A 13,950-nucleotide genomic window follows, 5' to 3' on the forward strand; every position below is an offset into this window, starting at 1 on the left:
TAGAGTTCTTTCAGTATTTCAAAAACAGGAAGTGCAAAAAACATCCCTGTCTCAGAAATGCTGTTTCAGCTGTGTCCTTGGTATTCCACAGTTAGACTACATTCTTGTTAAAGGACTAGAACCAGGTGAAAAACTCAAGATCTCCTGTGGTGATGGTTCTCACCATAAACTCCCTCTAAGGACATCTGCTGCAAAATTGTTCTTTACTAAGTGGTGGTCCAGTTGTTAGCCAAAACCACACATCTACACAAGAAGCTCAGCTAGAACCTGGAACAGGCTGCCAAAAACTCCTTTCAGCTCCAGGCAATGTCTCAAGGTACTAAATTGATGAGTCTGGAACGTAAAAGAGGAGGGCAGCTACAAATGTGCTCCAGCCTTGTCACAAGCAAAAGTAACTTCACTGCCATTAGCTCTCACTGCCTGACTCTGCCTGCTGGACACCAAAAGTGAAGTCAAGCACAGAAGAAGCACTCACAAAGCAAGTGGGATGGTTCTTGTGTCAGCAAGAACCTGGAGACCTCTGCACACAGGCACAGGAGGGGCTGGACATGGCAGGTGCTCTGTTTGTCTAAGCAGCTCACTCTTTCCTGCCAAAACCGAGATAAAGAGCACAAAAGAAGATCAGGCACAGCTGAAAGAGACAATTAATGCAAAAAGGAGTCGCACTGTTCCAGGGAAATATAGATTTATTCTGTGAGGGCACCTATGCAGCCAAGACATCGCCTCCTTAGGGACAGCAAAATCTGCCACAGAACAAAATGCTGCAAGTTTTGTTGTGCCGGATGAAGAAGAGGAAGGGATGATCAGCAGTGAATTCTGGAACTATCATTGCACAGCAATTCATGACCATTGCTGTGGCAGCAGCTGCTTCAGTGCCTTCTTCATTGACTTCCACAAAGGATTTGTGAATCACTTCAGAGAGCACCAGCTCATTACCAGGTGAGATTCCTGAAAAGTCAGCCTTCCCTGACTCAAATGCATCAGGCATTCCCATGCTTCTTAAAATAGGTTTCAGATCATAATCTTCTTCCAGTTTAAATCTGGGTAAAGACACCCTCATGTGTGCAGACTTCATCATTTCAGGGCTGATCCAACCCATCAGCTTCTCATATGTAAGTTCTCTTTCCAGCTGAAGAAAAATGCCAAATTTACTTAATTACAATGAGAATTGAGATCATATTACATAGCCAAAGTACTGATTTCTGTGTGTTTATTCAGATAGCACATAACATGCATCTTTCTTTTTCTGTGGATTAACCATGAAGACTGTGGGGGTTTTAATTTTTGATACTGGAATAAAAGTCACGCAAAACCTTAGTAATAAATTCCTGGACGAGATTGCCAAAGAGCCCAAACTGGTATCCTACCCTCCCCACAAAAGAGATCCTGCCCTTTCCTCTGAGCCTCTTTCCAGCCAGTGAGCCACACACCACCTCCCAGCTGCTCAGCACACAACACCTACAGGACAAGCCCCAGCACTTCCAAAGAGCCCACCCAAAATCCCCTCTCCCCATTCCATCATCACCATACTGTGCCTTCCCCACAACCACAGCTGACCTCTGCCCCTGAGCAGGGCCAGCTCTGCTTCCAGAGCCTCTGCCTAAGGCAGCAGCACACGGCCTGAGCAGCACTGTCCGTGCTGCAGGGGCTGTCCCTTTGGGGACAGGGAGGAGAGGGACATTTCTGCTGGCCTTGAGCACCAGAGACACAATTGCTCTGGAACTCAACTGCAGGTCTCTGTGCAATATCAGACTTTCTTCCCTGGAACGATTCAGGCTGTCTTTGCACTCAGCTCAACTACTTACTCTCTCCAAGCCTGTGGAGCCATCCTGGATTGCATCAGGGAGCAGGATGATCATGCTCAGTTCATTACCCACATAGGGCAGCTCCAGGATTTTGGTCTGGAAGTCCCCAATGTAGGTCATGTTAAAATTTGCCTCCCTGAACATCATCTGCACAGGTCTGGTCTCGTTCTAGAAATCAAGAGATGCCAACAGTTAGTGCTGAGCTTCTCTGCTGGTCTCGCACTACAAAGCAGGCAGCAAGTTACTCAGGGCATTTTAGGATTTGACCAAAGCGAACTGATCACACACCACTGATCTACAGCAGTCCTATTCACTGCAGCCCTACCACTGCCTTTTGGAAAGCATGAGGTAAAACCTGGCCAGGAGCAGCAGCAATGCACAATATTCCACCACAACTCAAAAGTTGAGATTATTCATCTGCCCTGTATCTTGCGGTGTTGCAACTTGAAACCTGGTTGTAAGCTTGCACAGCTGTAGGGAATAGAAACTGCAACAGTGTCTTTGGATACTCCTGCCAGCTTTTTCAACACATTCCAATAGGGAGTGACCAAGGTGGCAGGAGCCTAGTCATTCCAGCAGTCTCTGAAATGCTGTTGAAGGTAGTCTTGGGGTAAGCAGCAACATTCCCTCATTTAGAAGTTATATCAGCACTTTCAAATACTCCTGGATTTATTTCACCACTGCAGGGAGGGACAGTTTCCAGGCAGGCATGAGATCTTCAATTTTCCTCAATGGTTGCTTCAAGCAGGTGACTTAAGGAAGGCACATTACCAGGTCTTGTTCATGACTCCTGGAGGCCAACCCATGGCTGCAAATAATCCTGAGGGGCAGCCACAGCCTGCCCATGCCAGAGGCCAAGTCCTCCTCAGGAGCAGTTCTAAAAATGAGACTGCAGAGCAGGTCTTCAGAGGACATTTGCTTTCCATTTCATATGGATTGGCTCAGGGGCAGGAATGCAGCAAGGAAGCTCTGACTGAAGAAGACTTAAATTCACAAACTTTCACACCTCTCTTTGTGCTACATCAGAAGTTCTAGTAATGATGTGAAAGTTAAGAGAAAGTCAGCAAAGAGAGACTTCAAATGAAAGGGAGGGGGAATAAGGAATCTCACACAGCCTATCCAAGGGAACCCTGATTGAAAGATCTAATTTCTTCTTAAAGGTGGTCATTTCAGACAACATCCACCTAACTGTCTATTGTCAGCATTTTAGCACATCATACCTTATTAATTTGGAATGGCCTTTCTCTGGTACTCTGTTTGTTGAACTGCTCTTCCCAGTTGCCTTTGAAATAGATGGCATTCACCAACACAAGCCTGGTCAGGGAATCAAGAGTCCCCTCTACCAACAGGTTCTGAATTTTACCTTTAAGGCACAAAGAAAAAACACACATTAATTAAGAGGTTGACATGAATCTAATTACTATCCAAGATAGTATCTGGTCTGCGGTTAATAAACAATAGAGAAGAGAATCATGTACCAGACACAGCAACAGCTCAGCATTTGAGTTGTTTAAATTCACAATCCTCTATCCTGAACTAGGTGTTTACCCAGACAATGGCTCCCATTAAACACTACTGGGCCCTTGGAAAAGCACTCACCTTCAGTTCTTTCCTCCACCCAGCCATTGATTTGTTTCCTGGAATCCTCCCAAGCATGCAGGAAGTCCATCTGTTCCAGGCCAGCATGGTAGGATTTCTGACTGGACTCTATAAATGACTAACAGGGACATTCACAACAGATTTTCAGGAAGAGATTCACTCTCATTCAGACACAGGTGATTCTTGCATCACCTAAGGAAATCTGGCAGCTTTCCTTCCCCAGCTTCATACAGAGCCATTAGGGTGACATGTTCCTACTAGGATTTATTCCGCTTCTTTCAACAAAGAATCAATATTGTTATGGCTTATGCACAGTACTCCAAACTTCTACACTTCATAGACAAGGATGGTGGCCGGGGGGGGGGGGAATTCTTGTTTTTATTTTGTGCTTTATGGACATGACATTTAGTTTTATAAATTCCTTTAAGAGACTTCTGCTAAGGGACACACCAACTATTTGTCCCACAGCCAAATAAATGAATGGATCACAGAACCCTCAAGTGTAGACACTGATGGACTTTACCCTGCTTTGCCATATTCAGATCCCATGTTATTTAAAGGAGATTCTCCACCAAGTTCAGACACCAGGCTCTGGTAGAATCCATTGCACTCCTGGCTCTCAGGCCTCAGTTGTTGGAAAGTAAACTCCAAAGCCTGCCTTGATCTCCAGAGGATAGACGTAGCAAGTACATTATCCTAAGAATCATCACAAATTTAATGGCTACTCACTGCAAGAAACTCAAAGGTCTTTTCTCCATAGAGCCGGTTCGCAGTTCTCAGGATGTATTTGGTGTTTGGATCATTAATTTCAGAGAGAAGGGACTGATACCCATTGTGAGCATCCTGGGCATTCTTCAGAGAAAGCACCTGCACAAAGACAACATCTGCAGTGCTGGTACAACTCATAAATTGGGGAGCAGCAGAGTCAGCAGTCCTGATTTTCCTTCCCTCAAGGCAAGCGCTACAGGATCACAGAATGGCTCAATCTGGAAGGGACCTGTGGGGACAATCTGCTCCAAAGCCCTGCCCAAGCAGGGATACCTAGAGCTGGTAGCTCAGACTGTGTCCATGTATTTTGACTATCTGCAACTACAGGAACAACTCAGGGTTTTGAGAAATTTTCATGAAGTACATGGAAAAAAGATCAGAGTTTATACTTCACTCCCACATTGAAAGGAAGCAAACATCCAAACCAAAATGATTGATTCTGCACACAATAGTGTCACATCCTACATAAAACACAAGCCAAGAGATATTTGCTACCTGAGCACACTTTTAGAAAGGAATAAATCAAATTGCAGTTACCAGTTTGAAATACAGGCACAGGGATTTTTAATATAGTTTTATATGCCTGGCTCCTTTTTCAGAACATGATAATAAGCCCAAGCAAGCAAGGAAAAGAAAATAATTTATGTAGCCACCTATTGATCAAAAAAAAAACCAATTCCAGGAACCTTCTAATTATATATTAAGGAAGATCACCCTCAAAAACCTGCACACACTAAATCCAGAAAATTCTTCATTTCATACTGAACAAAGCTCACACTGAAAAACCACAGAAAACAGGTTCTGTTTACACACACACTCCAGAGGAAGAGCTCTGCTCTCTCACGCCACAGTGACAATCACAGTTTAGCACAAGTGCATATCACAGACTGAGGACACAACTCTTCCTCATATGATCCCATCAAATGCAATCCAATAACTTTATTGTGACCTACCTTACGAATTTGGGCTTCAGTGCTACCTCTTGCACCCAGCAAAACCATAGACAAAGCAGAAGAAATACTAAATGGTGAAAAGAACACATTCTGCCCACTGTTCTTCTCACACAGCTTTCTTAACAGGTCCACAGCAAAAGTGCTGTTTGCTGCACAGAGGCTTTCCATGCTTCCCAGCCTGGGACATAAAACACAGAACGAGAACGATTCAAATTTATTTGAATACAAAACAGTTATTTGTTATTTGTATACCTTCTACACTTCCCAGCATAAGCTAGGCAGCAAATGCTGGAAAATTATCAGCTCACTGAAAACTGATTTGGTGCCACAAGCACCTGAGATTCCATACTACACATTTGAATTATTTTACCAGTTTACTCTCTGCTTCTAAATTTCAATCCCATGCCTACACAGGGTGACATCTTTTGTGGTGATCAGGCACAACAGCTTTTTGGTCAGGACATACAGAAGGCAGTTTCTCTAGACTTCACAAAGCAAATAATTTCCCTTCATTGGACCACCAGAGGCAAAGTTAGAACAGCAGAATTACCAACTCTTACCTTCTCTAAGTCTACAGACCTTCAGTGGTAGCTGCAGCTTGCTCCTGTGTATGCACGCTGGGTTTTAAACCTGCCCGCCAGGCTAGGAGAAGCCAGCAGAAGGACTTTGCTTAAAAGCAAGAGAACAAGCAAGAATTTCATTGTCATTAAAACAATCTTTTACCGAAAAATAGGAAAAAAAACCTCCACAAACAAATCGAAAAAAGCACAATAAGACATCCCAAACAAAGTCCCCTACCATACTAATCAAATATAAATCACATTATAATAGGATATTTGCTCTGCACATTACCAACAACTTTACTTATCGCTCCAAGTTAATGCGACTACATATAAAAGAAAACTTCGTTGCATTATAACTGGAAATTGGAAGGATTTGTGCCGGCAAACCCATGTTAAAACTCTTCTGACTGACACACTCCGCACCCCCACACATTTCACTCACACAGCAGCTCTCCCCACACTTCTTGAAGCAGAACTGGCAGATTTGCTGCTTCCTTTTATACCCAAATGTGGGCAGAAGTTTGCATCAGAATTTGGGGATTTCCTGCACTGTCCTCCCACAGAAATTCCTGATATCGATGCCAGCTCTCTCAGGCAAACACACAATCGGCACGGCAGCTCTGCAAAGGTCTTTTAGCAAGCTCTGTGCTAAAGAAAACACCGGCACCTCCCGAGCCAACATCTAAAGCAACGGCCCAGTGGTGCCTTCGCTTCCCTTTGCTTCCACCGCCCGTGCGCGCCCCGCACCCAAACCCCCTCACAGCCCGCACCCCTCGCTGCCCGAGCAGCGCTGCGGTTTCGGGAGCCGAGGAAACAGTTCCGCCTTTCACCGCGATACCGCCCCATTCCCGCAGGATGCCCCGCGGGCGGGGACAGCGCGGAGCTGCCCCGGGCCCCTCCCGCCCCGCGCAGCCCCAGCGCGGCCGAGGCCGCTTGGCCGCGCCCCTGCCCGGCCGGCGACAACCGCGGAGAGGAGACAGCGCCCGCCGGGCCGGGCCAGCGACACCCAACCCCGCCGGGCCCTGCCAGAAGGCTCTTCCTCCTGCCCGACACATACGGGTATGATTTAGATCTGAAAAGGGAGACATAGAACCATGCAGTGCTTATACTTCTTTTATTATTCCAGGAACGGGACCCACAAAATACATCCCAATATAAGGAAAGCTGTTACATCTCTGTCTTTGGTATTATACAGGTAAACTATGGTGTTTAAGAAAATATTAATAGGATAAACATATAACAGTAGCCAAAAAAAAAATTTGAAATTAACTTTCTCCTTCAAATATTCCATAGGCGGCAGCTGCCCTTTTATTTCATTCTTTGATAAATGACCAGAACCAGGGGACAGGCAATAAACCCAAGTGTCCTGGAGTGGGGAATAAAGGTACTCGCCCCACAAATACCTCCCAGGTACATCTCTTATAACAGCATACTTTCATTCCCATTCATGCCTAAGTGCGGCTCCAGTTGTTAGCTAAAAGCCCCCATCTATGAAGGATGTTCTGCAATACCTGGAACAGGCTGCCAAAAACTCCTTTCAGCTCCAGGCAATGTATCAAGGCACTCAATGGAGGAGACTGGAAGGTAAAAGTGGAGGGCAGCTCCAAATGTGCTCCAGCCTTGTCACAAGCAGAAGTAACAATCCCATGGGCTCTCACTGCCTGACTCTGCCTGCTGGACACCAAAAGTGAAGTCAAGCACAGAAGAAGCACTCACAAAGCAAGTGGGATGGTTCTTGTGTCAGCAAGAACCTGGAGACCTCTGCACACAGGCACAGGAGGGGTTGGACATGGCAGCTGCTCTGTTTGTCTAAGCAGATCTGTTATTCCTGCCAAGCCTAAGATCAAGACTACAGAAGAAGTTCAGGCACAGCTGAAAGAGACAATTAGTGCAGAATGAGTCACCTTGTTCTAGGGAAATATGAATTTATTGCCTGAAGGCACCTATGCAGCCAAGCCATCTCCTCCTTAGGGACAGCAAAATCTGCCACAGAACAAAATGCTGCAAGTTTTGTTGTGCCGGATGAAGAAGAGAAAGGGATGATCAGCAGTGAATTGTGGAACTATCATTGCACAGCACTTCATCAACAGCCCAGTGGCAGCAGCTGCTTCAGTGCCTTCTTCATTGACTTCCACAAAGGATTTGTGAATCACTTCAGAGAGCACCAGCTCATTACCAGGTGAGATTCCTGAAAAGTCAGCCTTCCCTGACTCAAATGCATCAGGCATTCCCATGCTGCTCAGAAGCGGTTTCAGATCATAATTTTCTTCCAGTTTAAATCGGGGTAAATACACCCTCACTTTTGTAGATTTCATCATTTCAGGGCTGATCCAACCCATCAGCTTCTCATATGTAAGTTCTCTTTCCAGCTGAAGAAAAATGCCAAATTTACTTAATTACAATGAGAATTGAGATCATATTACATAGCCAAAGTACTGATTTCTGTTTGCTTATTCACGTGGCACATAATATGCATGGGGTTTTTCCTTTTGTTATGCATGAAGACTGTGGGTTTTTCTTTTCATTTTTATTTGGGGAATAAATAACTCAAGAAGCCTTGGTAATAAATTCCTGGACGAGATTGCCAAAGAGCCCAAACTGGTATCCTACGCTCAGCACAAAAGAGATCCTGCCCTTTCCTCTGAGCCTCTTTCCAGCCAGTGAGCCACACACCACCTCCCAGCTGCTCAGCACACAACACCTACAGGACAAGCCCCAGCACTTCCAAAGAGCCCACCCAAAATCCCCTCTCCCCATTCCATCATCACCATACTGTGCCTTCCCCACAACCACAGCTGACCTCTGCCCCTGAGCAGGGCCAGCTCTGCTTCCAGAGCCTCTGCCTAAGGCAGCAGCACACGGCCTGAGCAGCACTGTCCGTGCTGCAGGGGCTGTCCCTTTGGGGACAGGGAGGAGAGGGACATTTCTGCTGGCCTTGAGCACCAGAGACACAATTGCTCTGGAACTCAACTGCAGGTCTCTGTGCAATATCAGACTTTCTTCCCTGGAACGATTCAGGCTGTCTTTGCACTCAGCTCAACTACTTACTCTCTCCAAGCCTGTGGAGCCATCCTGGATTGCATCAGGGAGCAGGATGATCATGCTCAGTTCATTACCCACATAGGGCAGCTCCAGGATTTTGGTCTGGAAGTCCCCAATGTAGGTCATGTTAAAATTTGCCTCCCTGAACATCATCTGCACAGGTCTGGTCTCGTTCTAGAAATCAAGAGATGCCAACAGTTAGTGCTGAGCTTCTCTGCTGGTCTCGCACTACAAAGCAGGCAGCAAGTTACTCAGGGCATTTTAGGATTTGACCAAAGCGAACTGATCACACACCACTGATCTACAGCAGTCCTATTCACTGCAGCCCTACCACTGCCTTTTGGAAAGCATGAGGTAAAACCTGGCCAGGAGCAGCAGCAATGCACAATATTCCACCACAACTCAAAAGTTGAGATTATTCATCTGCCCTGTATCTTGCGGTGTTGCAACTTGAAACCTGGTTGTAAGTTTGCACAGCTGTAGGGAATAGAAACTGCAACAGTGTCTTTGGATACTCCTGCCAGCTTTTTCAACACATTCCAATAGGGAGTGACCAAGGTGGCAGGAGCCTAGTCATTCCAACAGTCTCTGAAATGCTGTTGGAGGTAGTCTTGGGGTAAGCAGCAACATTCCCTCATTTAGAAGTTATATCAGCACTTTCAAATACTCCTGGATTTATTTCACCACTGCAGGGAGGGACAGTTTCCAGGCAGGCATGAGATCTTCAATTTTCCTCAATGGTTGCTTCAAGCAGGTGACTTAAGGAAGGCACATTACCAGGTCTTGTTCATGGCTCCTGGAGGCCAGCCCAGGGCTGCAAAGAATCCTGAGGGGCAGCCACAGCCTGCCCATGCCAGAGGCCAAGTCCTCCTCAGGAGCAGTTCTAAAAACGAGACTGCAGAGCAGGTCTTCAGAGGACATTTGCTTTCCATTTCATATGGATTGGCTCAGGGGCAGGAATGCAGCAAGGAAGCTCTGACTGAAGAAGACTTAAATTCACAAACTTTCACACCTGTCTTTGTGCTATATCAGAAGTTCTAGTAATGATGTGAAAGTTCAGAGAAAGTCAGCAAAGAGAGACTTCAAATGAAAGGGAGGGGGATCAAGGAATCTCACACAGCCTATCCAAGGGAACCCTGATTGAAAGATCTAATTTCTTCCTTAAGGTGGTCATTTCAGACAACATCCACCTAACTGTCTATTGTCAGCATTTTAGCACATCATACCTTATTAATTTGGAATGGCCTTTCTCTGGTACTCTGTTTGTTGAACTGCTCTTCCCAGTTGCCTTTGAAATAGATGGCATTCACCAACACAAGCCTGGTCAGGGAATCAAGAGTCCCCTCTGCCAACAGGTTCTGAATTTTACCTTTAAGGCACAAAGAAAAAACACACATTAATTAAGAGGTTGACATGGATCTAATTACTATCCAAGATAGTATCTGGTCTGCGGTTAATAAACAATAGAGAAGAGAATCATGTACCAGGCACAGCAACAGCTCAGCATTTGAGTTGTTTGAATTCACAATCCTCTATCCTGAACTAGGTGTTTACCCAGACAATGGCTCCCATTAAACACTACTGGGCCCTTGGAAAAGCACTCACCTTCAGTTCTTTCCTCTACCCAGCCATTGATTTGTTTCCTGGAATCCTCCCAAGCATGCAGGAAGTCCATCTGTTCCAGGCCAGCATGGTAGGATTTCTGACTGGACTCTATAAATGACTAACAGGGACATTCACAACAGATTTTCAGCAAGAGATTCACTCTCATTCAGACACAGATGATTCTTGCATTCCCCAAGGAAATCTGCTAGCTTTTCTTCCTCAGCTTCATATAGAACCATTAATGTTCAGGCTGACATGTTTCTACTAGGAATTATACCACTTCTTTGAACTGGGTATTTATTTTTATGGCTTATGCACTATACTACAAACATCTACAGTTCATTGACAATAATGAGAGAGTTTTTTTCTTGTATTCATTTTGTGCTTCATTGGCACAACGTATGATTTAATATATTTTCTTTGTAAGACTTGTGCTAAGAGATACATCAACCATTTGTCCCACAGCCAAATAGATGAATGGATCACAGAACCCTCAAGAGAAAAGCCTGATGGATTTTACCCTGCTTAGCATCACTTGTCCAGTTACAACACAAATTATTTAAAAAGGAGATTCTCCACCAGGTTTACATACCAGGCTCTGGCAGAATCCATTGCACTCCTGACTCTCAGCACAGAAACATTGGAAATCAAACCCCAAAGCCTGCCTTGACCTCCAGAGGATAGACGTAGCAAGTACATTATCCTAAGAATCATCACAAATTTAATGGCTACTCACTGCAAGAAACTCAAAGGTCTTTTCTCCATAGAGCCGGTTCGCAGTTCTCAGGATGTATTTGGTGTTTGGATCATTAATTTCAGAGAGAAGGGACTGATACCCATTGTGAGCATCCTGGGCATTCTTCAGAGAAAGCACCTGCACAAAGACAACATCCACAGCAGTGTCATTAACTTCTCTAAACACACTTGCTTCAGCATGATCATTTTTATATTAAAATTACATTTAAGTTACATTTAAGTTAAACGCTGTGATTTGAAGCCATCACACCTCCCATCTGGAGCTTATCAAGGAAGGCATATCTGATGTACCCAGCAAGGTATTGCACAGCTCATAAATTGGGGAGCAGCAGAGTCAGCAGTCCTGATTTTCCTTCCCTCAAGGCAAGCGCTACAGGATCATAGAATGGCTTGGGTGGGAAGGGACCTGTGGGGACAATCTGCTCCAAAGCCTTGCCCAAGCAGGGACACCTAGATCTGGTAGCTCAGACTGTCTCCAGAAGGATTTTGAGTATCTGCAACTATAGCAACAACACAGATTTCTGAGAATTTTTTATAAAGTACATGGAAACATGATATGAGTTTACACTCCCCTCCTACTTTGCAATGGAAGCAAACCAAAAGGACTGATCCTGCACTTTATATTGTCACTTTCTACATAACACAGAAGTCAAGAGATATCTGCTACCTGAACAAATTTTTAAAAAGGAATAAATGAAGTTGCAGTTACCAGTCTGAAATGTAGACTGTGGGACTTTAAAAATATTTTATTGTGCCTGGCTTCATTTTCAGAACGTGTATCATATCATAATAAGCCCAAGCAAGCAAGGAAAAGAAAAAAATTTCTGTAGTCCCCTATTGACCAATAAAAACAATTCCAAGTACATCCTAATTACATTGTAAAGAACATCAGTCTCAAAAATGACAGAAAAACTCGCCGATATTGAATCCAGAAACCTCTTCATTACCTACTGAACAAAGCTCACACTGAAAAACCAAAGAAAACAGGTTCTGTTTACACACACACTCCAGAGGAAGAGCTCTGCTCTCTCACGCCACAGTGACAATCACAGTTTAGCACAAGTGCATGTCACAGACTGAGGACACATCTCTTCCTCATATGATCCCATCAAATGCAATCCAATAACTTTACTGTGACCTACCTTACGAATTTGGGCTTCAGTGCTACCTCTTGCACCCAGCAAAACCATAGACAATGCAGAAGAAATACTAAATGGTGAAAAGAACACATTCTGCCCACTGTTCTTCTCACACAGCTTTCTTAACAGGTCCACAGCAAAAGTGCTGTTTGCTGCACAGAGGCTTTCCATGCTTCCCAGCCTGGGACATAAAACACAGAACGAGAACGATTCAAATTTATTTGAATACAAAACAGTTATTTGTTATTTGTATACCTTCTACACTTCCCAGCATAAGCTAGGCAGCAAAGGCTGGAAAATTATCAGCTCACTGAAAACTGATTTGGTGCCACAAGCACCTGAGATCCCATACTACACCTTTGAGTTATTTTACTAATTTAGAGGCTACTTCAAATTTCAATCCCATACCTACACAGTGTGACTTCTTTTGAGGTGATCAGGCACAACAGCATTTTCTGCAGGACTTCCTGTAAGAAGTTCCTCTTGACTTCACAAAGCAAATAATTTCCCTTCATTGGACCACCAGAGGCAAAGTTAGAACAGCAGAATTACCAACTCTTACCTTCTCTAAGTCTACAGACCTTCAGTGGTAGCTGCAGCTTGCTCCTGTGTATGCACGCTGGGTTTTAAACCTGCCCGCCAGGCTAGGAGAAGCCAGCAGAAGGACTTTGCCTAAAAGCAAGAGAACAAGCAAGAATTTCATTGTCATTAAAACAATCTTTTGCCAAAAAATAGGAAAAAAAAACCTCCACAAACAAATCGAAAAAAATAAGAATATTAAGAATATTATAAAAAAATAAAAATATTCTTTCACAATAAGAAATCCCAAACAAACTAAAATCCCCAACCATACTAAGCAAATATAAATCACATTATAATAGGATATTTGCTCCGCACATTACCAACAACTTTACTTATCGCTCCAAGTTAATGCGACTACATATAAAAGAAAACTTCGTTGCATTATAACTGGAAATTGGAAGGATTTGTGCCGGCAAACCCATGTTAAAACTCTTCTGACTGACACACTCCGCACCCCCACACATTTCACTCACACAGCAGCTCTCCCCACACTTCTTGAAGCAGAACTAGCAGATTTGCTGCTTCCTTTTATACCCAAATGTGGGCAGAAGTTTGCATCAGAATTTGGGGATTTCCTGCACTGTCCTCCCACAGAAATTCCTGATATCGATGCCAGCTCTCTCAGGCAAACACACAATCGGCACGGCAGCTCTGCAAAGGTCTTTTAGCAAGCTCTGTGCTAAAGAAAACACCGGCACCTCCCGAGCCAACATCTAAAGCAACGGCCCAGTGGTGCCTTCGCTTCCCTTTGCTTCCACCGCCCGTGCGCGCCCCGCACCCAAACCCCCTCACAGCCCGCACCCCTCGCTGCCCGAGCAGCGCTGCGGTTTCGGGAGCCGAGGAAACAGTTCCGCCTTTCACCGCGATACCGCCCCATTCCCGCAGGATGCCCCGCGGGCGGGGACAGCGCGGAGCTGCCCCGGGCCCCTCCCGCCCCGCGCAGCCCCAGCGCGGCCGAGGCCGCTTGGCCGCGCCCCTGCCCGGCCGGCGACAACCGCGGAGAGGAGACAGCGCCCGCCGGGCCGGGCCAGCGACACCCAACCCCGCCGGGCCCTGCCAGAAGGCTCTTCCTCCTGCCCGACACATACGGGTATGATTTAGATCTGAAAAGGGAGACATAGAACCATGCAGTGCTTAT

The 13,950-nt window shown here is 45.2% G+C and overlaps 2 protein-coding genes across 8 annotated transcripts; both read right to left on the reverse strand.

Moving 5' to 3' along the window:
* Window positions 1-668: 668 nt before the first annotated feature.
* LOC129120937 (serpin B6-like) lies at window positions 669-6,637 on the reverse strand. 3 transcript variants are annotated; one of them, XM_077181541.1, is made up of 8 exons: window positions 6,459-6,637; window positions 5,686-5,789; window positions 5,126-5,303; window positions 4,134-4,271; window positions 3,405-3,522; window positions 3,026-3,168; window positions 1,806-1,973; window positions 669-1,129 (listed from the first exon to the last, which is right to left on the reverse strand). In XM_077181541.1, exons 3-8 carry the CDS (start codon window positions 5,291-5,293, stop codon window positions 728-730), a joined length of 1,137 nt encoding a protein of 378 aa, XP_077037656.1. In that variant the 5' UTR covers window positions 5,294-5,303; window positions 5,686-5,789; window positions 6,459-6,637; the 3' UTR covers window positions 669-727. The 3 variants fall into 3 exon arrangements, with proteins under 3 accessions (XP_077037656.1, XP_077037661.1, XP_077037653.1); XM_077181546.1 differs by having other exon boundaries at window positions 5,705-5,794; XM_077181538.1 differs by having other exon boundaries at window positions 5,686-5,794.
* Window positions 6,638-6,795: 158 nt separating this feature from the next.
* LOC129118777 (serpin B6-like) lies at window positions 6,796-13,799 on the reverse strand. Of its 5 annotated transcripts, none has more exons than XM_077181643.1 (8): window positions 13,614-13,799; window positions 12,812-12,902; window positions 12,234-12,411; window positions 11,072-11,209; window positions 10,336-10,453; window positions 9,957-10,099; window positions 8,737-8,904; window positions 6,796-8,057 (listed from the first exon to the last, which is right to left on the reverse strand). In XM_077181643.1, the coding sequence occupies exons 3-8, from the start codon at window positions 12,399-12,401 to the stop codon at window positions 7,656-7,658; spliced, it is 1,137 nt and encodes a 378-aa protein (XP_077037758.1). In that variant the 5' UTR covers window positions 12,402-12,411; window positions 12,812-12,902; window positions 13,614-13,799; the 3' UTR covers window positions 6,796-7,655. The 5 variants fall into 5 exon arrangements, with proteins under 5 accessions (XP_077037758.1, XP_077037749.1, XP_077037767.1 ...); XM_077181634.1 differs by having other exon boundaries at window positions 12,793-12,902; XM_077181652.1 differs by lacking the exon at window positions 13,614-13,799 and adding an exon at window positions 13,286-13,589.
* Between the last annotated feature and the right edge of the window lie 151 nt (window positions 13,800-13,950).

The sequence above is a fragment of the Agelaius phoeniceus genome, chromosome 1, assembly GCF_051311805.1.
Source record: "Agelaius phoeniceus isolate bAgePho1 chromosome 1, bAgePho1.hap1, whole genome shotgun sequence".
NCBI classification, from domain to species: Eukaryota; Metazoa; Chordata; class Aves; order Passeriformes; family Icteridae; genus Agelaius; species Agelaius phoeniceus.